The following is a 27,883-nucleotide window of genomic DNA, read 5'->3' on the forward strand; positions in this document are numbered from 1 at the left end:
TTTTTTTTTTTTTGCACTTCATAAAACACTTGAGAAGGTGAATTCTTTTTGTTTAGCCTTAGAAAAGTTCCTTAAGTAGTGCTTACATTTCTCCTGCACAAAGTGTATGGTTAATTGGCTAGTTTCACAGTTGTTTAATTGGTTAATTCCATAGTTGCTTAATTGCAGATCATGCATATGTTGCATATTTATGTTACTTAATTAATGTATAAAATATCTACCACAATTATCACCCCTAGTTCAAGTGTACATGAGCCTTTGTAAAAATAGTTCTTCACATTTCTTCATTTTCCCCCCATTTTTCCTTCATTTCTTTTCTTTTTTGCGTGAATATATATATATATATATTTTTTTTTTTTTTCGCATAGAGTGGAGATTTCATCTCCTTACGTAATCATATTTGTGAAGGTTAGTACACCTAAATCATTAGGACAAATATTTCATATAATTAAGTATATCTTTTGAGTTCCATATTTTGTATATATATGGGATACGCACATATGTAGGGAAAGGCATATCCACGAAAGGTCTTATTTATAAGTAAACATTATATATATGTGTACACATATATATTTGTATATACATATATATATATATAGAAAGAGAGAGATAGAAACTCTTTTGGTTCAGCACTAGATAATTGTGATGCCGCAGAACACATAAGCATACTTCCACCCCCCCCTCCAAAAAAAAAATAAAATAAAATAAACAATAATAAAATAATAAAATTTCCTAATTATGAATGCAAAATGAAAATACAAATACCGAAGGATGATAATTACATATTAATGCTAGATAAAATTAGTGAAGAGGAAAAATTTTTCATTCATATATTGTCAACATGTGATGATAAAAATTTAATTGAGCACCTGTTTCCCTTTATTGATTGGGTGTGGCTGAAGTCCGATTTGATAGCATGGGCACCTGTGTTAAATCGATTCGATGATTTGCTTGAAAGGTATATTATTCATAATAAATTAAATCGAGAAGAAACGTACATTTCGAAGGGGGAACTAACCACAAATGTTAGCAGTAGTGTAGAAAGTAACAGCAATGATGCTCTGAAATTCAATTCGAATGCTAACAATGGTAATAACTCGTATAATGACGATACTATAGGTTTTGGTAATAGTGTGGATATGAACCATGAGGTAATAAACCAACATGTACGCGATGAATTAAATCCAATTAAGAGCTTTGTTCAGAGTAATGAAATGTCAAAGATGTTTTCAGCGAGTAATGCGAATGAAAAGGAAGGGGAAATATTTATCCCATCGGATTTGCTAATAGAACAAGTACTACGATTCACATATCATATTTTGGAAAATTGCTTAAGTAAATCAAAGTATAATTCGTTAGATCATTTACTAGTATTGTTATGGAGTTTCAATCCAAAGATATCCATATTATCAGCCCAGATTTTAAATATATATTATTTATTTATAAAGAAAACGAAAAAGAATGAAAATAAAATAAATCAAGTTGTGAACATTTTATCCGCATTAATTAATATTCCTGTACCAAATTTCCTACATCCATATATAAATAATGATATTGGAAGAATAAATGATAATAATTACATCTCGGGAATTATTCTGTACTACCTACATGACACGTCTGATAAAAAATATATGGATAATGTATATTACAAAATTGAAAATAGATATTTTCTCGAATTAATTGATTATAATTTAAACCTAGATAATGTTGTAATAAATATTGAAGACATTGAGATCCCATTTACTTCAATTTTTCCAAAGGAAGTGAAATATAATAACGCAAAGGATATACTCCAATGCGCATTCGACAAAATTATGAACAAATACAAAATTGATGATAAGAAAGCATTCGATTTGAGACATAAATTGAGAATTTACCTTGGATTAATATGTCCAAAATATAGGAAAAAATTATTTAATTTGAGATATCTAATAATATCTGGTTCTTTATCTATTAATTCAATTTTATATCCACAAATTATACCAAGTAATACAATATTTTTGCAGGAAATTTTGTACGCATTAAAATATCATAAATATATACATTTTAATACATTACATATTATATTCGATCTACTAACAACAGCTGTAGAATCTCACCTCCACTACAAAGTAGTCGCTGAAATTTTGGGATTACGATTACACAGTGGATTATTTATTAGCGTTTTAAAATATTACCTGAATTATTTCTTATCTCCCCATAATGTGCAAAAGGATATTTGTCCAATGCACATTATGAATGAAACTGAGCATGAGGTATACAGCACCAATTATATTAACTCTTTGTATATAAAAAAATTAGAGGAACAGAGGAAGAAAAAGAACAAGGTGGAAGAGGATGAAGTTATAGTGGTGCCAGAATCTGTGGAAAATGACGACAGCAAAAAGAACAACAACCAGAATAAAAATAAAAGGACAAGTAATTATACACCAATCCACAACGCTGCACCCCATACTTCTGAAAATTATAATACACTCACACAAGGAGGCATTTACAACTCTGTAGATGAACTTTTACTTAACGAAAATTTATCATTGCAGAGGGAGGATGCACCTCACCAAAGCGCAGAAAATAATACATTTCAGTTATTCAATAATACGCGCAATAATAATAGTAACCAAATAAGGAGAATTGAGGAGACAATTTTATCACCTGTACGTGCGAATGAAGAGCTTATTCTTCACCCCAATAATTCAGTGCATTCACAAAGTGGGGATAATAATGAAAATACAAATAATGGGATTGCCAATTCGATTCATAATGTGTACAATGTACGTTCTACTATTTTTCCAAATGAAAATTACGACATTTCTCAAAATCAAGGTACAAATATTATGAATGCTGGTCAAGGACATGAACAGTTGAGCTATGCCAATGGTAATTTTATATTTGATATAGATGGTGCTCAAGGAGGAAGTAGCAATATAAGTCATATCAGCAATATCAGCAACATTGGAAATAATAATGATCCAATCGTTGGGACTAGATCAGCATTCATAAATAATCCATCAGTGAGCGATAACCTTAGCACGGTTCAAAATTTAAACATTTTTGATTATATGAGTTATGAAGGTGACACAAATAACGAAGGGGATACTAACCACATGAGGAATTTAAACCTGTTTGATTTTATGAATAATGGAGGAGAATTGGATTTGATAAATACAACGGAAAACAGATTGAATAATCATGAAAGGGAAAGAAACAACATCAATGAAGAAATACAATATGAAAATTACATAAGTGAAGATACAATCATAAATAATATAAAAAATTGTAAAAAAAGTGAAGAAAGTGAATTTATAAAAATTACAAGAAAGAATTTCAAAGACTTTAAAAAGAATAAAAAACAAGTATCCATGATGTTACAATTGTTAACTTTATATCATACATGTGTTATGGAACCAAGTCCAATATTAACCATAGCACAACAAAACACATTAAAAAACTTTCCATTATATTTACAAGATAGTTATACGAACAATTTACCAATTGTTCATTTGCTACTAAGAATTATGGAGACCTTACTGGATTTTACTCCAAATTTTTATTTCACTGCAAAGAATGAAGAAGAATTATACAAAATATTATTATCGCGTTTTCAGTATGAAATATTTATGATGTCTGACAGTTTTTATCATTTGAACAGGCAAAACTTTTTAAAATACTACTTTGAGCCATTTAATTACGATGGGTATGATAGAAATTTCATTGAAACCATTGAAGATGTGGAACTCTACATGCAATTTGAACATCTGGGCATTGGCCAAGTTAATACAACACATGTTAATTCTGTTCCAGAAGAAGCTGCTATAGATAAGGCTATCATTAAAGCAGATATCGAATCTAAACTTGTAGATACAGAAAGTAACGAAAATATTTCCCTTACAAAGGTGAAATCGGAGGCTTATACTACTAATAGCCTCTTCTCCAAGCGTAACGAAAAGTTGATAAAATTGTTTGAAAAATATGATATAAATGCAAACGTTACAGATGACATCATTTTGAATAGATTCAACTTTTGGTGGAAACTATACATATATGAGGAGAGAATAAAAATAATAAAGATGATTATAAAAGCACTAAACTTAGCACTAAAGGGATATTCACCAACGGATACTCTTTTGGATATATTTACCAATAATTACATTTCGGTTAAAATTATCAAATACATTTTGAAATATCCACACAAATTTGGCTTATGTTTGTATGGATACATACTAGGATTTATATATGAACATATATATGAAGATCCCACCATTTTATCAACTCTATTGAAAGAGGGAATTTTAAATATAATGTTAAATAGCATAGTAGAAAATAATTTAAAAGATGAAACTGTTTTAATATATGTACCATCTCTTTTATCACTTATGTTTATTCATAGCATTGGAAAATCAGCAATGAAGAAATTAAATTATACCCCTATATATAATTTATTCCATTATGTAATAAAAATCGATTATTTTTTTTTTGATAGATTTGGAGACATAGCTGTTTCCATAGGGAATATTATTAACGAGTTAGAGAATTACGGATTTGTTATGAGAGATTTTTTATCATTTCATGTAAAATTATTAAAAAAATTATATTTAGAAGGACTTAATTTAGGGTATTGGAAATGTTTAGATTATTCTTACATAGAAAAATATGTAGAAGCGTCTGTTAAAAATACACATGTTGTACAATTAAAGGATTTAAACATAGATAGATATAAATATAGAAAAGATAATTTTTTTCTCGATAGATTATCCATTCTTTGTCGTTGTATCTTATCATATATGAAAACTTCTTGGATTAAATTATTTATAAAATTAAATGGTTTGAAGTTCTTAATGGCTTCTACCAACATGATAAGTTTACCTCCTAATTATATTCACATATTTGAGTACCATTCTATTTATACATTTATTATGAAGATATATCTATATGCCACCTTTAAAAGTGTGTACAATCAATTTTTATATCCACTTTACAACTACAGCAATTTTGTTTTGTATATACAATACATCAACATGATTCTTACTGGTTCCTTTTACTTTGACCTCGGGGGCAATATCATAATTGGGAAGCGATCTGCTCTTATGCAATTCTCCCACAACACCAATGGCGTTACAGGTGTGGATGATAAAATTGGTGAGCATCCTGGAAAGTGCAACCAACGTGAAAGCAAATATCTTAGGACCGACTTTTTTTCTGGGCCATTCATAGACCGAAACAAACTGCTTCTAAGTAACATCACACAGCTGTTTAACATTTTGTACTTCCTAATTTCTGCGTACACTGATGCAAAGGGACTTTATGGAAATGAAGAAAAGCTGTATGACCTGTCAGAATTATCGAATAGGAAAATATTAGAAGTATTTTCAGATGTGTTAATAACGATAGAGAGTGTGTTTGATTTTTTCTTTACGCTGTATTTTTATCAAACGAATGATTCGAATCATAACGTTTTTCTACATCTAAAGGATAAAGTTTGCATTCATGAACACATCAAAAGAACTCTAAGAAATAGCCAAAACAAATCAGATTACTTGTTATATAATTTATTTGGTTCTAGTCGATCCCTATTTTGTTATTCAGTTAATAACAATTTATATGATTTAAATAATGACCAAAGTAATTTGGTGCATATTATATGTGATCATGACAATGCAGATGATTACAAAATGACAGATCATCTTAGCATGTTAGATAATGAAGATAAGGTATATAAAACTATATATAAATATACTTTCTCCCAAGTACTAACTGAATTAAATTCTTTTATTCATAAAAACTTGAAAGTGCCTTCAGGTATTATTGCCTTTAGAAATAAAGAAAAATCCAAATTTAAAAAATATTTTTCAAGTTCGGAAGATTCAGTCACTGAAATTGAAACAAAAAAAAACAAAAAAAAAAATCAATTTATCATTGCAAATAAAGCCAATAATAATGAAAAAGGTATATGTCGTGACAGCAGTTTAGATAACATTTCTAATGATTACATTTTTACAAACCAGAACGATGTCTGTTCGAAAAGTGAAAACTTTTTCGATTCCCACCCCAAGTTAGGGAATCAAAACAATCAGTTAAATGCACAAAATGTTATGAAAATGTACACAGCTTATAATAGTTGCGATTATATGGATATTCCTACCACTGAAAAGAATAAGAAGAAAGGAACAAATAATTATGTAAGATGCAGTATTGATAATAGTGATTCCAATTCCAATTATAACGATTATTATATTGAAGATAAAAATATACATCTGCACACGCGCTATGCATATGATTCTAAATATGTTCTTTGTGAAAGTTTAAGATCATTACTAGTAGTAATTAAAAAATTTTTTATCATGGTAAATTTAGCATGCCATACGAGGCAAATGAAATTAAAACCTAGTCCAAACTATATTTTTTTTAATGTCATACAACAGAAACATATATTGTGCATAATTCGATGTTTAACAAAATGTATGATGAATGTACCATTAGTTAGCAAACCTATACAGCAAAATCCTTACATAGTAGGAGGATCAGAAAAAAATTTATATAATATATTATCTGATCACATAACTCAGGAGAAGGTTAATTATTTAAATGAATATATCGAGAGCATATCCCCATTGAACATACCTCAAAATAGAATCGCTACTACATTCAACAATTGCAATGACAGTAGAAGCAACAATAATATGAATAGAAATCAAATGTCGAGAAATGCTTTCAAAAATGGAGCCAGAAAGTGGTCAAAAGTAGGAACAACGAAATTGGACTATTTCCATTGTGAAAGTAACATGGAAGGAGATCTTGCGAAAAATCACATCACGGATGGTAGCAATAATAATCATCATTTTCGAGAAATGAAGAATGGCTATGAAGGAATGGAAAGAAATGACAGAAATAACAAAACCTTTAATTTATATGATTACTCTTACACTCCTTTTTCCAGTTATAACATTGAGAAAATAGAAAACTTTTATCCAGAATCTTTCTACATGGAGGAAATATTATTTAAACGATACAATTTTAACTTTTTCATGATCGATGTAGTTCCGAATAAGGATCTTCATAAAAATCATGTTGAAGGGGAAGAAAACTGTAATGCCTTTGTGAAAAATGCAATGCCAACTAATTATACCAAAATTAAGGGTTCATATTATGCAGATTCTTCCACATCTGCAAAACATATAGAACAGAAAGTACCACACGAAGGAAAAGAATTCTTTACATGTTTCAAGAACAACAATTCAGGCCAAGCCAATCTAATCGGAAATGCACATGGAAACTCTTTTTTAAACCACGATTTGAATAAGTATAACAAGTCATATATATGCACTTGCGTTAGGGAGGCAGACGGATCTTATCGCATGATCCAGGAAAATGACAATCTTGATTTCCAACAGGAAGAACAAAATAGCATAAGCAAAACAAACAGTAGTAACAGAGAAGGGGAAAAAAAAGAAACAATGGTTCAAAACCAATCAAATGTTACAAAAGATGTGCAGAACGAGAAGATGAAAAAAAAAAGCTCCTCAAACGAAAAGAGGAGCATGAAAGATACATGCAAGGAAAAAAAATTAACAGAGGTACGTATCAACATAGAACATTATAGTCCAATGAAAACAGTAAAATATATTGCAGAATTGATTAACATATTACATAAATTGCTGTCAGATAACAAACTTGAATTTATTAGCTACTTTTACTTTTTGGATTTATTATACAAAGTTGGAACATTCGATTTTATTTTCAATATGTTCAACTATGTTATGAGTGTATATATATCTTTACTATCCTTATTTTATAAAAAGAAGAAAGAGAGTAAACAAAATGTGCACGATAAATATACCAGTTATATCCCAATCCATATAAGTAGAAATTTTACCTGCACAAACACATATTTTGTTCGATATATAACTAGATTAATGAAATATTATGCCAATGCTGATATAAATAATTTAAAAACTTATTTACAAATTGTTGTTAAAGGAATAAATGCATTTTTGGATTTTTTCATTAGCCTGATCAATATTGGAAAATTTAATTTGATGTTATTTTGTTCTAAAATGTTACATCCCCTTACACGCATGCACAATGATTTTGAAAATCTTTCATCAGGAAAAACAGTAAATAATAATGAACAAACGGTTCTGAAGGAAAATAACAAGGATGATAATGCAATTCACCCTAGTGATCAAAAGGACCAAACAAATTGCACTGTTAATATTATTGGCACGGAAGAAAATAAGAATAATAGCACGGGTGAAGAAGTCAATTTATTACCTCAACAAGACAGGAAAAAACAGTTAAATGGAGATAATGCGAATAATGCAGATAATGGAGATGTAACCACGGTACAAATGGGTATAAGTGGTATCACACATTCTACTTTGAATGAAGTTAAAGGAAAAATCGATGATGATGATGATGAAACACACAATCCTAGTAATAAAAGCACAAGTACTAGTGCTATTAATGAAAATGTAAAAAACAATACCTCTTTCAATGGAAGAAATTACAAAGATGACACAAATTTTGCACAAAAAGGAAAGGAAAAATCTCAAGGAACATTCACCTACAACAATAACTTTTTATTCTCTCTTGACTACTTTGATATAATTAACACAATCAGATCAGTGAAATGTGAAATATCGAACAATATATTCATGTGGCTCATCTATATAAACAGTACAAGTGTAAAAATTAACAACCTAGGAAAAAGCAATATATATATAAATTTTAATAATAATATTATATACACGTTGTTAAGAATTATTTTAAAATTTATTCACCATTCAATTGAAGTGGAACCGAAAATTATCGATTTTTGGACCAAAGAAAAATGTAAAGATAGAAAAAATATAGGAAGCAAAGAGAAGGATAAAGATGCATTTAACTATCCACATGTAAATATATTAGAAGAATGGGTATTAATGGGTTTTGATGAAAAAACTATTTATGATTGCTTGAACTATTCAGGTACTACTGACCTTGACTGTACTTTGAATTATTTAGATAATGCTAAGGAAAAAGAATTTTTTCTTAACCTAGGGAAAGACAAATTCATTGAAGAGAAAAAAAATTCACGTAAAAAAACAACTTACTACGACTTTGATTATAACAGCAGTGATGAGAATTCGAGTACGGGTAACAGAAGATTGGACGTCGATTTGAGGATGAATGAAAATTCTGGAGAAGAGATTTTCAACCTGAATACAAACAGCTGTGCGACACACGAACATCCAACGAACCATAGAAGTAGCAATATATTCAATGACTATACAGATCTCAACATGGGTTGTAATACGAATAGGAATTCCCCATTGGTGAAACTGAAGAAGAATTGCGAAAAAAGTAGAAGAGATAAAGAAAATATTTTCCACAGAGACGACAAGTATGTGTTGGAGAAATTTCCATTCATGTTTGAAATTTTGAAAGAAGCAAAAGCAAAATCAACACACGCAAGAGTATACTATTATGAAACAATTATGGATCCAAACAGTAAAAGAAATATGTTATTTTATCTACAGTATTATTTAAAATTGCTGAAAAAAAATTTATTTCGTACGTATGAAGAAAATAATGACATAAAAAAATTTTGGATTGAAGAGAAATATATACTATTAAAGCAACTTATATATAAATATATTTTTAATATACTTATAAATATAATGATAACAATACCGTTTAATGAAGGGGGATATATGAATTTATACCTAAGTTTTCTCCTTATTGATATTGACAAGAAAAGTGTAAAGTTATTACTAGATCAGTATAGAAAAACCATACATGATAAGAATACTAATAAAAGTCGTATATTTAATCATCAAGATGTCAAAATTATTATTTTATATTACTTTATCGAAAATATTTCTAAAAAAATTAAAACCTTAAAAAATGACGAATCCATTCCTATAGAACCCTTCTATCATTGTAACCATTTGTTCATGTACTTTAATAAAAAGAAAAATAAAAATGTAAAAAATGCTGATGAAAGTGCTGTTAAACTAGATAAGAAGAATAACAAAAATGAAAATAAAAATAAATTCTCACAAAGTAGAAATACTGAAAATAATACCAATACTAGCAATCACATTTTACCTTTACATAATGCAACCACAGCAACTTCCTTTGGTGAATCCAGATCCACACCGAATAATGTGTCGTTCCAAGTAGAGAATAACAACAATTTGGATTCGTCCCTTAACACTGCATCTGTTGGTGTAGTTGGTGCAGATGTTCCAATTGATAGATTTATTAGTCATGGAGAAAGAATGAACAGTGAATCAAATCTGGATCCAAATAACATCGTGGGAGGTACATTATTGAATGAACCACAAAATATTATCATCACGGGCACACCAAGTAGCAATAATATCCCTGGTAATGTACGAAGTATGCGAATGGATATTGTACCTAGCGGTACTAGAACTAATGGAATTAATAACAGTTCTAATTGTCATAATAGAGGAAATAATTTAATAAACAATTTGCTTACAGATTATCAAATAAATAATACCTACGATATGAGTAACCACAGTGATGATAATATGACGACGACATTTTACCCAGGCAGTGATATAGTGGATGAGAAAAATTCATCAGCTATAGATAACAAAAGGAATAAAGATATGAACAATGATCAATGTGTACAGAACGAATCGAATGATCCAAAAGATTCTATTTATGGAACTAAATATATTAAAGGGGATTTAGATGTCATATATGAATCACAGAAGGATATGGAAATATACTCATACCATTTCTGTTTGTACATGTTATTTTTTACCCTATGTAATATTATTGATAAGTACACAATAGCAAGGAATTTAATTCTTCATATAGATAGGAATATATTAGATTATTGTATTTTTTTTATAAACAAATTTAACATGTCATATGTGAAAAACATAGAGACTAATGTCAATAATATTTTAATGCAAAAAAAAAATCCAATTAATTTAATGATGACAGCGAGTTCGAATGCTGAAAATTTACCTGAAGATGTACATTCAGAAGCATTTCCCAGTGGAAATTGTGAAATTGACACAAATGATAGCGATCCAGGGAAAAAAAATCCTGAAAAAAATAAAAGAAAAAGAAAATTCAACAAAATATTGCCAACAAGTAGAACAGGGACAAATTTGAATGATCAGATGAACTTCACAATGAATTCTGTTGATTTGGAAAAAATAGTTGTTACACCATGTCCCTCTGAAGATGTACAAAGTGCTAACTGTGGTTCTACACCGACAGAGAATAACAATAATAGTATGAACCAAATTATGAACAATAATAATAGCCATAGCAATAGTAACAATATAAAAAATGTGGAACCTAAGATTATTAATTATCAGTATGACATTACGAATAATAATTACATGCAGCATAATACGTGTGCAAATGCTGACCATGCAAACTTGAGTATAAGCCAAAGTAATCAGGAAAGTAATGCACTCCTTGTGTCCCATAGCGGAAACACAGGTACCCATGAGACACAAAAATGTGAAAATAACAAAGAAGGAAACGAAGGGCAGAAAGGAGAAATTGTAAACATTATGTACAACAAAGGTTTAGTCATAAATAAAAATATAAAAACACACAATATGCTAATTCCATACTGGAATTTAGTTGATACAGATCTACCAGAAGTGAATCAAAAAACACCCATCAACTATTCACTTCTTGAAAATGAAGAAAATAAATATATTTCTTTGTATTCAAAACCATCATGTTTTTATGCTCCCTTATTTATGTGCTTATACAAAATTATTATTAACTATTCGTTACACAATTTTAACGATAAAAATAAAAAAGTAATGAAGAAACAAAAGGAGGAAAAAATGAATGAAGAAAAGCCATCCCTATCTACAATGTACAGAAATTGGAGCACTAATAAAATGGAAAAGTGCAATACACAAAATGAAAAAAAAAACATGAATAATATCATCACCAATGCTAACATGACGACAACACAAATGATTTCTGAAAATATCAGATATATATCCTCCGAAAAACAACATAATATCATAAAAATTTGTATCGATACTTTGTATTTTTTCAAGGGGTACAATTCACAACTATGCATGAGTATTTTACAAATCATTGAATATTTAACCACAGTATATAATAATGTCATTTTCCTTATTTCTTATACTCCACCAAATGTGTATAAAAATTTTAAAAAGGTGTTTGAAATGGAAAAAAAAAAAATTAACATAAGGAGAGAGGGGGGAGAAACTGTTATTGAAGCAAGTAAGAATCAAATTAGATCCAACTCTTGGTATAACAACATGATGGTGTCATCTGTCGGAGGAAGAAAGGGAGAAATGAAAAAAGAATTGCAAAAAAGTGAAATTATTGGTATAACGAATTGTACCATTACTAAGAGTAATGAAGATAAAAATAATGTAGAAAACAAATTTTTCAATCAAACAAATAATGAAGAGAAGAATAGTAATATCAAAGTATTACTTGAACAGGAAAGAGATACCCATTTTGACATTAACGAATTAATACTAAATAACATCAGTAGATGTGGACTTGGTATTCTACTAACCATTTCGAAACAAGCGAAATTTAAAGATATGCTCATTATACTAATAAATATACTAATTCAATGCTTCACGGATAATTATGTTATTGCAAACAGAATTGAATATTCCCTTCGGTCATATTTCTTACATCATGGTATACCTGTTAAGTGCTTTATGAGAAAAGATGATTTGAAATTTATAGAAAATCCAAAATTTTCCAATGCTTTAGGTGTATCATTGAATGAAATGAATGAAGCATTATACCCATTCATCTTTAAAAATCCACAAATGTATGAAGAAATTTTGAGTTCTTTATGTTTTTTTCCAAATCTCAAATATGTAAAAAAAAATGAAGCAAATGAGATTGACCAATTTAACTGCACCACAGATGTATTAAAAACAAATACATTTACATTTTGTGAGGGAAAAAGCAACCATAATGTGGAAGATCTAAACAATGGGAATAACAGAATGGAGAATCAAAGTGTCGAAAGGACTGTAACCGAACAAATGAATAATGACCAAGGTAAAGAGAAAAAAAAAATTAATGCCAGTCTGCACATAGTTGATAGTAGTAATAGTAGTGGTTATATGGCCCAAGTTGTAAGGGGTCCCAAAGTGGAAAAGATCAAAAAGGGAAAAGATAACTCGAAGGATCATGATCGGGATAATAAAAACGTTAACATAAAGGAGAAACAGACTCGTAATCAAAACATAACAAGAAAGAGTGTTCTAAATGAAATTGTACAAGAGGAGAAAAACTCCACTGAAATTGGTGCTGCATCAGTAGAAATAAATCCTAATGCTGTTTCATCGAAGTTGAACAATAAAAAGTTCAAAGGTTCGAAGGATAACGTTATGAAAGTGAGAGAAGAAAATAGCCATTATCAGGATGGTAATAACAAGAATAGTGGTAGTACTAGTAGTAGCAGTAGTAGCAGAAGTAGCAGAAGTAGAAGAAGTAGCAAAAGTAGCAGAAGTAGAAGAAGTAGCAGAAGTAGCAGAAGTAGAAGAAGTAGCAGAAGTAGCAGAAGTAACAGTAGGAGGAGGAACTATGAGAATAAGAACTGTGAACAGAAGGGTAGTAAATACTACTTAAAGGTCTTACCAATACCAGAAAATATAAAATCCATTTATATGTTATCCGAAACGGCGAACAGTACGAAATATTTAAAAAAATATATTTTGAAAAACAATTTTTACAATTTCTACATTTTAGCAGTTTTAATTGATTTTATAAATTTATTTACAATTGTTCAAAGTAAGACAAGAGTAATGAAATTAAACGAAAAGGATGAAAGAATGCATTTTAATAAAAAGTTAATGGAAATGTATGGAAATAATTCTAATTTTGACACAGAATTGGATTATAAAGTTATGTATCCCTTCGCATTAACTGCTGACAATTTGCTTTTTATTGTTAACTTAATTTTTAAAACTTTTAAACATTTAATTGTTTATTTGATTAAAGTTCCCAACTCTTTTAATCACAAAATTATGAAGACTTTTTTTCAATTTGATTATGACTATTTATATAATTTTAAGGGAGATGTGCTAAATTATATAGACACACCAATTATTCCCACGTCTTGTCACGCGGATACTACATTATGTAGAGAAGGAAAACAAAACAACGTCATGTCGTCATGCATGTTTATCCAAGGGACATGTAATCAAAATAAAAATTCCATAGATGTTCTAAGTGACACGAAGAACACACTTCTTCCCCCAAATAATAATACGAACATGTATAAGGATCATAATCAATGTAATTATTTTAATTCCTTCCATTGTAAAGGAACAAACGAAGATGTTGTAAAAAGCACAACAATTGAGAATGAAGAAATAGCGAAACCTCATCCATTCATAGAGGTGACAAATATTATGCCAAAATTTGCACGAAATGATTCAGGTATTAATAATACTACGACCTATACATATAGAGAAATTTCAGAATATTATTTGCAAAATTATATGCACTATTATTCCATTTTTGACTTATCAAAATTAACTTTTAAAAGTTGTTTATTTCCATTTTTACTTGAAAAGTTTTACCTCTCTGAAAGTAACAATAAGAAAGATAAAGAAGAAATGTCATTAAATATCTTGTTCAGCATGAGTAATTGCAACAACGTGGTTTTTACGCCATTGTTAATATTTTTATTTAAAAGAATATTTCCCCAATTCATATGCTTGAGTCATCCATCTATTTATACTATCTATTCGATAAAAAAGTTGGAAGAAAAATTGAAATATTCGGATTATCAACATCAGTGCATATTAAACACCAACGAGTTTAAAAACATGAATTATATAAAGCATATATTTAACTTCATTCAACTAGTTTTTGATATTCACACATCTAGTTACGATGTACATAAAAAAGTGATACAAGAAATTATGCATTTGCTTAAAGTGTACGCCATTTTTCAAAAAAGAAAGGAACAATCTGTAAATCAAAGTGCAGACCATTCTGACAATCACGTGTTTTCTTCCCTCATAGATACATTCTCATATGCCCTGAGTGCATTATTGTACAAGCTAGTTAATGAAAAACAAAACATTAAAATAGAGAACGGCCATTTAATGGAAGAAAAAAATTTATTCACCAACGGAAAATTCATTTCGAAGGTTTTGGAATATACACAAAAGGGGCAGAAAGAGGTGGAAGGTGATGACGCTCAGGATATTAGAAATGGTAGTAATCCCAAGCGCAACGAGGATAGTGACGATTGTGGTGATGGAAATGCAAATGGTGGAAATGCAAACGGTGGAAATGCAAACGGTGGAAATGCAAACGGTGGAAATGCAAACGGTGGAAATGCAAACGGTGGAAATGCAAACGGAGGTAATGCAAACGGTGGAAATGGAAACGAGGGAGATGACAATGACGACGAGCAGAAGGGCGAAAAAAAGGATGAAAATGGTAAAACGTGCACCTACACGAGGGAACAGCTAACTTTTTTCCGTATGATACTGTGCAATTTGCTGAATAAGCTGGACTACACGAAGGAAGATTTCACAAATACAGCTACATCAATCATTCGATGTTTATCCGTTTTAACATCTGCACCCATATTAGGATACCCAATAAAAACAAAAAACAATAAACTGTCCATGCAAAAATTGAATAAGCTAAATGAAAGAAAGAACACAAAAATTAAAAAAATAAAGAGAAACAAGAGAAGAAAGAATATGTCGTGTGTAACCTTTTTAAATCCATCTTATGTTCGTTTTAGATCAGATTCAAGTAATAACAATTCGGCTTGTTCAGACATACCATATTCAATAAACTCGGATGATTCCTACGGGGAACAATTTACATTTGACAATGATGATAGTAGTAACGATGAGGATGATATTCAATATGAATATGAGGAAGAGATGGATGATGATTATATGGATGAAGAAGACGTTGACGAGGTTGACGAGGTTGATGACGATGAATTGGATGACCAAGTTGATGGTGAAGAAGATGAGGAAAGTGAAGATGACTATGGTGATGATGATGACCAGGAAGACGAGCAGGAGGAAGACGATGAATTGGATGATGAAGAAGAAGAAGAAGAAAATGAAGATGCACATGATAGAGTAGCAAGAAGAAGACGAAGAACAAGAAGAAACGAAAATTCAGAATTATTTAACGAACTGGGTAATTCCGAACAAAGGCGTAACAATAGTAGCTCCAATAACAACACGCGAAATGCACAAGTGAATGATGAAGAGAATAATGAAAATGCACTTAATGATGGAACTATCGAACCTGAGGGAAATTATATCAATGAAGAAGAAGACGATGATGCAGATGGAGGTGATGACGATGGTGATGATAACGGTGGTGATGATGACGATGATGATAACGATGATGATGGAGATAACATGGAAGATGAGGAAGAAGAAGAAGAAGAAGAAGAGGAAGATGTGGAAGACGAGGAGGAAGGCATAGACGACGACGATGATGATGATGATGATGATGACGACGAAGAAGAAGATATTGACGATGAGGACGAAGAAGAAGACATTGATGATGAGGACGAAGCCATGGAGGATGAGGAAGAAGAAGAAGAAGAATACGACGAAATCGATATGGAAGATGAAGAAGGGAGAGAAAGAAATGGAAATGAACATGACGGAAGCAGAGGTTTACATGTACATGCCTATCTGGTGCAGGACAGAAATGTCATTGATGAAGATAACATATATGATAATTCAAACAATTTATTATTACCTCATGAAGTTGATGAAAATGAAGAAAATATGTCCAATTTGGGGGAAAATGCTAATAACATCGTTTCAAATTTGGAATTGGGTTCCGACAGTAGTAACGACATTGATGAAGGGCAAGGGGTTCATAGAATAAGAGAAATTGATGAAACGGAGGACTATGATGAGGACGACGATGATGATGACGATGATGATGACGACGATGATGACGACGATGATGACGACGATGATGAAGAGGACGAGGACGACGAGGACGACGATGAAGAGGGAGAAATTGACGAAGGTGAAGATGAAGAAGAAATCAGTGGAAATAACAGTACCTTCCGAATTAGTCAAACCGATGACAACGGTAGAGGAACGGATAATAACGCAGATTTAATGGAGACCGAAATAAATGTAAACAATTCTCTTCTCAATTGTAATGAAAATACACATGAAATTTTAGATATACTGTTGGAAGAAGATGGTGTATATAATATTAATGACGATATAGATGAGTATAATGATGATTATATAGAAGATGGTGAAAATAACAACAAATCTGGCAATAACAATGTGAACAACGATGGTAATGATGGGGTAGTAGAAAATGTGAATGGAAACGACATAACTAATGGAGTTAATAATAACAATGTAAATTCTATGCATGATTTCAATGGTACGGAAAGTAGAAATTACTACGCTGCTGATGATGTTAATAAGAGTAGTGATAAAATAGAAATGTTAGTGCAACAAAATGTAATCGAAAATATTCCTATTAGTGCCACATCAGATGGAACTATAGCTGATTGTTTTAATACAACACCTCCTATGTTTTCCACATTTGGAGTAAAAAAGGACATGAACAATGAGTTGAATAATGCATCTAACGCATTTAATATTGCCAACTGTGATAACACGGAAAATAACCCTAATATGATGATTACCAGTTCAGAACTGTCGAAACAAAGTAATGATAATATTCATGGTAATTTACAAAACGGAACTGTAATTAATAACCAAATGCACATGGATGTGAATGGTGTGGAAGGTAGAAATGTTTTATTTAATAATAATCAGAATGATAAGCCAATTTCAGATCAACACGTGAGCATGCAAAATATGTTAAGAGCTGCTACAACTTATCGTGAAGAAGAAAGTTCCACTTTGCACACGGGTGAAGTAAATAATAAAATTCATGTCCAATTTGATGACGGGAATGGCAACTTCGATGACAATGTCATCGATAAGGACAACGACCGTATGGTGAAAAGTGAGCCAAAGAGCACAGTAATGAATAATGAACAATCGGACGCAGGAAATAATGAAGGAGGAGTGGTTAGCAAACGTATTTGCAGTATTACCACAAGTATCATCACCCCTGATACTACTGTTAAATGTGAAGAAAATAAAACAAGAACTGTGAATGAACTGACAAGTGTGGAAAATGTGAATAAGAGTGAACCAAAGGATGAAACATATAAAGTGATGAAAACACCTGAAGAAGGGATAGTAAACAAGAATAACGTAAACGAAAGTGATATTAATTTGATAGATTTATATTACCATTTTTACAATTCCACCAATAACAGAGATGCAAATACATTACTTAATGAAAATAATAGCATATGGCATTTGAACGAAACTGGTACTATTCAATCAGAGGCAATGCAAAATCAAAATCCCTTAGTTAATGAGATAAGTGGAAATAATGACCAGGTTAATCACAATGATGAGAGTATTGGAAGCGTGGATGTACCCACAAGAGAAGTTGTCGAAAATGAAATATCTCCAAATGAGAATGCCTCAATCGTGTTAAATGAAAGGGAACAAGGATCATTACTAACCAACAGTATGATTAATCATAGACAATTGAACTATGTTTCAGCAAACACAAACATATTTACGTTAATGGATAACCTCTGTTCCAATTTATTAACCATTAATAGGAATAGAAATGAACGTATGAATAGTATCATAACCACGTCTGTTCATATTCCTGACGGTGTAAGAAACAATAATATTAGGAATCCAATAAATGATAACGAAGATTTCAATATAAATGCAAATGTGCCGAATGAAAATACTTCATATGATAACAGTAACATAATGCATGAAAGTGGATACACCTATTACCATCTAAACCTTGACAGAATCAACAATATTTATACGCAGCAAATTTTTAATAATTCTCCAAATGCCAGAACAAATAATGTTACAAACAGAAATACGAGCCACACAAATAATAACCTTAGAAATTTATATAACATTATTAGAAATTATAATATTAACGAAAATAACATTAACTGTGCCAGAAATTCAAATCCCCCACTGAATGAAATAAGTAGGAGAAGCGAAATTGCACCCAATGATGATGGAGTAGTTGGTTTTAATGACCTTCAAACGGATGATAACTTTGAGGGAAATTGCACCACTGGGGGTGGGGTAAGTGGTACGAATACAATAAAGAACAAAAATATGAACAAGGAAAAAAAAGATGAAATAAAAAAAGAAAAGTTTAGCCTGATCGATACAGTTCTCGATAATGATAAAAAATTAAAAAGTAGCATTTGTAGTATGATGTACAGTAGATTATGTAAAGCCATTCCGAAGGTTCATATAAATTTGCCTATTGAAAATTTAGTAGAAGAGAAAAAAAAAATAATGCAAAGTATGAGAAGGAAGATCGAAGAAAAGAACGAAGAAAAGAACGAAGAAAAGAACGAAGAAAAGAACAAAGAAAAGAAAGAGGAAAATAATAAAGAATCACAAAGTGGTAAAGAGATTCAACCTGACGAAACCAGTAATGTTCTTGAAAAATCTACACCCATTTTCTTGAAAGATGACGAAAAGAAAGTAAAAATTCAAGAACCCCAAGTTCCAGAGAGAAGTTCAAACGAGGCATGTGCAACGGGAATGAACGATCAGGTGGAAGTTAATTTGGAAGAGCGACATAAGGCAAGTGAGAATAGTAGTAGTGCCAGTGCTGATCCTACATCGGAGGCTAATTTACATCCCCTGTTAGAACAGAATGATCGAGTGGATAATGCAACAGTGGGTGCAAGTTCTCACCCGAATGAATCCCTTTTGTATGAACACAGAGCCGATCGCAATTTCCTCAACAGTGATCAAGGGGGTGATATTGCTACACAAAGTGGCCAAAGTGGTCAAAATGGCCAAAATTCGCAGAGCGATGATGATTACAAAAATATAAACTATGAAGAAATATTCGACAACGTGCTAAAAATCGAATCAATCCTGATAATATGCTGCACCCTAGGAATAACTGAAACACAATTCTTCCAACTATTAAAAGTCGATAGATCATTCCTCATTGAACTCCCGAACAATTTAATTGAAGAAATTATCATACAGCATTTGAAGAACATTACCCTAGCGGGTGTTAATGAAATGGCGAAGGAAAATACAAAAAGCAACAAAGAAATATCCATTGAATTATACAAAAAATACCTTAAATTTCAGGAATTTAAAAAAGATCAACTGAACATTCCACTAGAGAACAACACTAGTGAAAATGTCCACCTCCATTCTGAACAGATAAATCAAAATAGCAACACAACCAATTTAGTTGGGACGCAAAGTGGCGAATTTCAAGGAAATGACACAGGGAACAATATGCATGGTATATTAAATGGTCAAGTAGTTGGAATCATGCAGGATGTTGTAAATAATGTTACCTCCCAATGTGAGCAAAATTTGGATGTACAAAATGCAGCGGAACAAAATTCCATTCCAGTGGAAAACTCGTCGCATGTGGAAACGGAAACTAAAAAAGAAGGAGAAAAAAACTTGATGATTTACAATAGCATAAAAAAATGCTACTTAGAGGCTTTACCAGCAAGTGTTAGATCAGAAATCAAGAAAAGAATAATAGGAAATAGAAACCAGAGAAATGAAACACAAGATGAAACGAATATCGCATTTATAGATTCCTTGTCTCCAGATCTGAGGAGAGACGTGTTATCCTCTGCAAGTCTGAGGTTTATAAGAACCCTAACTGATGAAATGATAGAAGAAGCTAGAAATTTAAGATTCGTTATGTTGAACAATCGGTCAAACATTTTAAGTGCCAACAGTAGACCCAGGCAAAGCGTCACAGCAGCTGGTATTACCACTTCGAATGCGAATGTAAGAGGTTCAGATGGTGGTGACGGAAATATCATAGGAAACGGTATAAACGGAAGTGGCAATCATGTGGTTGGAATAAATGCAAGTGGAATAAGCCCAAATGGAATAAGCCCCAATGGAATAAGCCCCAATGGAGGAAACCAAAATGGAGAAAGTCAAAATGGAGAAAGCCAAAATGGAGGAAGCCAAAGCAGAATCAACCCACAGAACAACAATGAATACACCAATCACAATAACAGAAGCGACATCAGCAGCACATCACCAGGAGTAAATGAATCCACAGATAACACCAATGTAGGGTCCAACAGACTAAGCAGCATTCGAAACAACATTCGGGAGAGAATAACAAATAGCCTTTTGAGAAATAATGCTACATCAAACCTAAACAACTTGAGCAGCAGTGAAAATAGCAACAGCAGTAGTTACAACAATTTTTTGATAAATGGTAACAGCAGTAATAGAAATTCAAGAAATAATAGAGCATCATTATTTAATGCCCTAAGTAGAGCCAATGCAAACAACAGAAGACGTTTAAATGCAACTTTAAGAACCCCTCTAACATCAAATTCTCAGAGAAATAATTTTATCAGAATAACTTATAACGAAAATAACAATCCAATAATTATGATAAATACAGGACATGAAAACTATGATAGTCTCACTGTTTCTCGTTTTTTGGATCATTTTCTTGGTGGAAGGGCATTCAATGGAGCCATTTCCAATATTCCACTCGCTGACAATGCAAACTTGAGTGCCAGTTTTTCAATTCTTCCAAATGCTACCAGTATCCGAAATAATAATTTAGATATCAGTAGCAGGAGTAATCTTGGGAACAGTGGTGCCAATAATAATGGAAACAATAATGGTGAGAATAACGCAGGAAATATTGCAGGGAATATTGCAGGAAATATCGCAGGAAATGTCGCAGGAAATATCGCAGGAAATATCGCAGGAAATATTGCAGGAAATATTGCAGGAAATATTGCAGGAAATAATAATGATAGTATGAACATGCTGAATGCAAACGGTTTGAACGGACAGAATAACAACATTGGTGGTGGTAGTAATAGCAACAATAATATGAACGAAGCACGACTTTTCGTTAGCAATGAAAACAGAATGAATAATATGGATTCCAATTTCCACCTAGCGAATGATGACAAATTAGTAGAAAAAGAGGATGATATATCTTTAAGTAAATACTTAAAAAATTTATTTCCATCGAAAAATAAAACAGATGCAGATAACTCGAAAAATAATGCACTTTATGTTTGTTTAGAAGAACCTGTACCATCTCAGGCACTAATTGATATTTGTAGATTATTATTTTTGAAAAAAGAAATCAATAAAAAAATTATGTTTACTCTGTTCTGCAATTTAACTTGTTCTTATCAGAAAACGAAAATTCATGCACTTCAATTATTTATGAATATTTTATGGTCAGCTTCTGGTGATTTACACGGAAAAAAAAAAAATCCAACATTTGTAGCACTACGTCATGCTATTAATTTTCCACCAAAAATGCTATATCATAATGTTAATAAAAAAAATTATGGATTATTTTCTGATAACTATTTTACCACTGCTTACGTCTCAGCAGAGAGGGTGTTAGAACAGGTGCAATCATTACTTATTACAATTCCACATATCACTTCATTTTTCTCAATGTTGCTAATCCATCCAGCTTATTTTATCCCAAAGGATATAGAGCACAAGGCACTTGGGATGAAGAAAAATTCATGCACTGAATTGAGCAGAAATACAAGCAATACTTTTACAGAATTCCCAAAAAAAGAAGAAATAAAACAAGTCGCGCAGGGAAAAAATTATTTGGAGGAGAAGAAGAAGAAAAAAAAGAAAAAGAAGAAGAAGAAGGAGGAGGAGGAACAAGAGGAAGAGGAACTTTATGAAAAAGAAGAAAATACACAAACGCAAAGTTTCACAACAAATGGTGCATTTGAACAGAGCAGGACAAACAAAATGAACGATGATGAAGCGGCGATCCTACAGTACGAACTGAAGAGAAAGCGACCAAAAATGGATCAGAAAAACAGTCCTCTTCCAGCAATAGTAGTTAACAACAAAATGGAGAACAATAAACAATTGGATATGTTAAGAAATGAATATCCAATCAATATTTTATTCAAGCTTCTAAACTCATTCATATACTTAACGTCCAAAAAATTAATGAGTCACCTACTGTCAGTTATTTTCAACTTACTGATTAACTGTGGAAAGAAGTTGCACACGTATACGAATTTTACAAGGTGGGTATATACAGAAAATTTAGAAGAAATTTTGAATGGAGGAGAAAATACAAATAATGAAGAAGTGTCGAAAAAGAATGACGACGCAAAGAACAACGAATTATGTATGTTAAACAGTAACAGTGTAAATGGTAATCGAAATGGAAAAGTTAACACTAGTAGTAATAGGAGAAATATAACAAGTAATAAAACGAAAAAACAAAAGCAGCGTAGTAGTAACTTGAAAGAATTCTATCATTCCTCATCAAAAATTAATAAAGAATTATTATTAAGTATAAAAAATATAAAAAAAAATGAATCAGATAATAATAAAAAAGATTGCACAAAAAAACCGTTCTATCTTTTAGAAGTTATATCGACAGATGCCTTGAGCAACTTGAGTAAACTTATCTGTAATTATAAAACCAATTTTCTTTGGATTAATAGCAACAATAATAACAATACCAATACAACAACTGCCAGTAATAACCTTGAACAAGTGCACAAACAGGATATTTCAGCATTAACACAAATTATCGTAATATTTTTTTCGCATTATAAATTAAAAAGACTAATTATTCAAACATTGAAATATCATGCCCACGTATTGATAAAGAGAATAATTTATGACTTAAAAAAAATCGTTCATTCAATACATAATAGAACTTTTAACATTTATGCAGTTGATCATTCGGATAGTTTAGAACAAAAGTTAGTAGCATTTTACAGAGTCATTAATATACTTTTTAATGTCCCATCCTTGATCGATAATTTGATTAATAAAATTGACATTGCAGAAAATTCTAGTGCAGAAGAGTTAAGCACCCTCTCAAAGAATGCAATGGATTCCACCTCGGGAGCAGCATTACCTGCTGTTCAGAATGTTAATATGGCAAATGCAGAGACAGGAGTGAATGGGGTTTCTTCTGAAGGATTTAGTAATACCGTTCTTGACAACTCGTGCAATGTGACAGACGATGTGACATCCAATATGGCTCGTAATAAAGATGATGTTGATAATAACGAGGGGAATACATCGCACAGCAGTCGTATTAACCACCTAAACCGCACCGTAGAAAAAAATAAGGAAATCGAAGAAACCAAATTCGATATTTGTGCTGACTTCTTTCTTTCCATCAACATTGATGAGCTCTGGGAAGAGTTTAACAAAGCCATGCAAGTAATTAATAATTCTCTGATAGATAAGAACTACAAATTCACGTACAACAACAGCACGAATATGCAGAACACTTTTGACCAGGAAAAAAAGGTTCATCATCATAGTGATAGGTCATATCCACACCAATCGAGTTTAGAGGTAGTAAATACAAATATATCATCTTCTGCCATGAATGGCAACACCAGTAGTGAAGGAAAATTAGTTTGTGGAAATGAAACAAACAGATCCATATTCGATACAGATTCGTCATCTGATGGAACATCAGAACAAGGTCAACATAACCATGTACTAAGCAGAAATGCGCTGTACGATAATCATCTTCCATTCAGTAGTGTTGAAAATGCTAGTCATAATGCAGAGGAAGGAGATCCAAATAGAAGTAGGAGAAACCCCGATGAAAGGGGAAACAACCATGTGGATGATAAAAAAAAAGAAAATGATGACGAACCTCCTCCCATCATTTTAAATTATCTTCTACCCTTGATGGAGGCATATCTATTTATAGAAGAAGTTATACTTGTTTCTCAATATAAATTAAAAAAATTTAAGGACTTGGAAAAAAAAGTTTCTAATTTAAACATTGAAAGTATAAAAATTAATGAAAAATTAGCATACGACGATAGCCCATTTTATATTAGTATTTACAACAAAAGGAAAAAGGAAAAAAAAAAAACAGAATCCAACGATGCAGCGATGAATGAATTTAATTCGGGTAAAAATCTCATATCAGGAAAAGGTGCAGGAGGAAGAACAAGAAGAAGCAGCATCAGTAGTAACATTTCCAGCAGCACAAAAAGGAAAAAGGAACCATGTTCATCATCAGACGAGGAGTTGGAAAAGGAAGAAAAATATAAGCATCATAAAATGAAAGATCTTTGTTACTCGTCTCATTTATCCAAAATAGAAAAGGAAGAGGAGGAGAAGAAGAAAAATAATATATACTCACATGAATCTAACCAAATAACGGATGCAGAAAACGCAGTAAAGTGGAATTATGATCGTGAAACGAATGTGGAGCAGAGCCGAGTTATAAATAAAAGGGAAGAAATGATGGGATATAATAACAATGACAAAGAAGAAGGAAAGGAAGGAGGAACAGAAAAAGAGTACAAAGAAAAAGAGACATCCAGTGAAATGCACACTATAGAAATGAGAACTTGTAATTACAGCATTATTGATACGGGTAAGGGCATGAAAGAAAAGACCAAAAGTGATGATGAAGTTCTTCATCGGGATGATACTCTTCAAGGTGCTAGTTTCAAACCTAGCACGAAGGAAGCAGAGCAACGAAAAAGAAGAATTCCCCAGTATAAGAATGAATATGGAGAGGTAGAAGAAGGGGAAGAAAAAGAAAAAGTAGAAAAAGAAGAAGAGGAAGAAAAAGAAGATGAAGAAAAAGAAGAAGAAGAAGAAGAAGAAGAGGAAATGATGTCATATACATATGTAGATAACGATGAGGACAAGGACCTTGACGATGAATACATACAAATAAAGCTGGAAGATAGCGAAGGAAACATCAACAGTCGACACAAGAAACTGATAAAATTTGTATACATAAACAGGAGAGTGATAAACAGCCTTATAAAACAAACCCCAATACTGCTACACCACAATTTTAAATCACTAATAAAATTGACATCGTCATGTATTAACTTTGAAAATAAAAGGCATTACTTGAGGAAAAAATTGAAACATCTAAAATCAGGTGTTAGAAGCGAACCAATACGATTAAACATAAGGAGAGAAAAGGTATTCACAGATTCTTATTATCAACTTCGAAATAAATCTGGAAATGATTTGAAAGGAAAATTAGTAGTTACTTTTAAAAATGAAGAAGGTGTAGATGCAGGGGGATTAACAAGAGAATGGTATTCTATTTTAGCCAAAGAAATTTTTAACCCTAATTACGCACTCTTCTGTCGAGAAGGAAAAAAGAGTGAATTCAATCATCCAAATCCTTTATCATATATTAATCCGGATCATTTACATTTTTTTAAATTTGTTGGTAAATTTATTGCAAAAGCTATATACGATGGTCAAGTTATAGATGCATATTTTTGTAGATCTTTTTACAAGCACATGCTTGGAAGAAAAATCTTGCCTGCAGACGCTGAATCTGTTGATCCTGAATTTTATAATAGCTTGATTAAAATATCAGAATACAAATTAGAAGATTTAAATTTAGAAATAAACTTCAGCACAGAAATTGACGAATTCGGGAAAACAAAAATTATTGACTTGATACCAAATGGTAGAAACATACCAGTGACAGATGAAAATAAACAGAAATATATAGAATTACTATGCGAATTGAAAGTTACAAATAGTATAAAGGACCAGTTAGAAGCATTTATGGATGGATTCAAAGAATTAATTCAACCAAAACTTATATCTATTTTTGATGACAAGGAACTGGAATTGCTAATTAGTGGTATACCAACAATAGATTTAAATGATTTGAAAGAAAATGTAGAATACCATAATTATTCCCCAAATTCAATTCAAATTATTTGGTTATGGGATGTTCTTCAAGAATTTGACGAAAATAAAAAAGCTTCTTTCTTACAATTCGTTACGGGAACCAGTAGAGTACCCCTAGGTGGGTTTAAAAACCTTATGGGAATGAGAGGTGCACAGAAGATGATTATTTACAGAGCTTACGGTGAGGACCGACTTCCGACAGCCCATACTTGTTTCAACCAACTCGATTTACCTGAATATTCTACCAAAGAATTGTTAAGAAACAAATTAATTAGAGCCATTATGGAAGGCAAAGAGGGGTTCGGGTTCATATAACAAGTATATATACAAGCCTGAGAAAAAAAGAAAAAAAAACGCAGACGGAAGCAAAACCTACAAAAAAGTGACACTTATGTGGAAATAATTAGGTGAAGATACTTAGGTGAAGATACATAGGTAAAGATACTTCGATGAATTATGCATCATGTTTAACTGGTGTGCCATGTATTCCTGTGTGCTGTATATACTCCTTAGGTATAAAGTGAGAAGAGTTAATTTTTTCTTTTTGATCTTATTTCCCCTTGTTGCAGTTTTTTTCTGCACTACAGTTGTGAAGTAATTTTATTGTCACATGTAATTATTGTGCTGGTTTTATTTTTTTTTTTTTTTTTCCTTTCCCATATCGATAAGTGCCTGTAGTGTATATAACCCATTTTTTTTTTTTTTTTTTTTTAATAAACCTCAAACCAACTTAAATTATAACAAAAATTAGCAAAAAAAAAAAAAAAAGTAAAATAAAATATAATAAAATAAATAAATATATGAATATATGAATGAATAAATAAATAGGAACATTTTAATATGCGCAACAATATATATCTTTTCTTGTGCAGCAAAATCTGATCAACAACCATCACACTACATATGGGAAAATATTTTGCCCCACAAAGTCTCATAACACTGTATGTAATGTTGGCAAGGTGTCTACATCGTAGAAAAAAAAAAAAATGCATACATTTAAATAAATGCACCCTAATCCTGGTACAAAAAAGTAATTATCCAAATGACATCACCATTTATGACACCCATGTTATTCGTATGATATGCATGTTTTCTTCTTCTAC

At 31.3% G+C, this 27,883-nt stretch overlaps 1 protein-coding gene across 1 annotated transcript; it reads left to right on the top strand.

Annotated features, from left to right (window-relative positions):
• Positions 1–749: 749 nt before the first annotated feature.
• On the top strand, positions 750–27,095 carry PGO_050540 (E3 ubiquitin-protein ligase; the record flags this gene model as incomplete). Its single annotated transcript, XM_028686432.1, has 1 exon — positions 750–27,095. The coding sequence occupies one exon, from the start codon at positions 750–752 to the stop codon at positions 27,093–27,095; it is 26,346 nt and encodes an 8,781-aa protein (XP_028542233.1).
• Between the last annotated feature and the right edge of the window lie 788 nt (positions 27,096–27,883).

The sequence above is a fragment of the Plasmodium gonderi genome (assembly GCF_002157705.1).
Source record: "Plasmodium gonderi DNA, contig: Chr05, whole genome shotgun sequence".
NCBI classification, from domain to species: Eukaryota; Apicomplexa; class Aconoidasida; order Haemosporida; family Plasmodiidae; genus Plasmodium; species Plasmodium gonderi.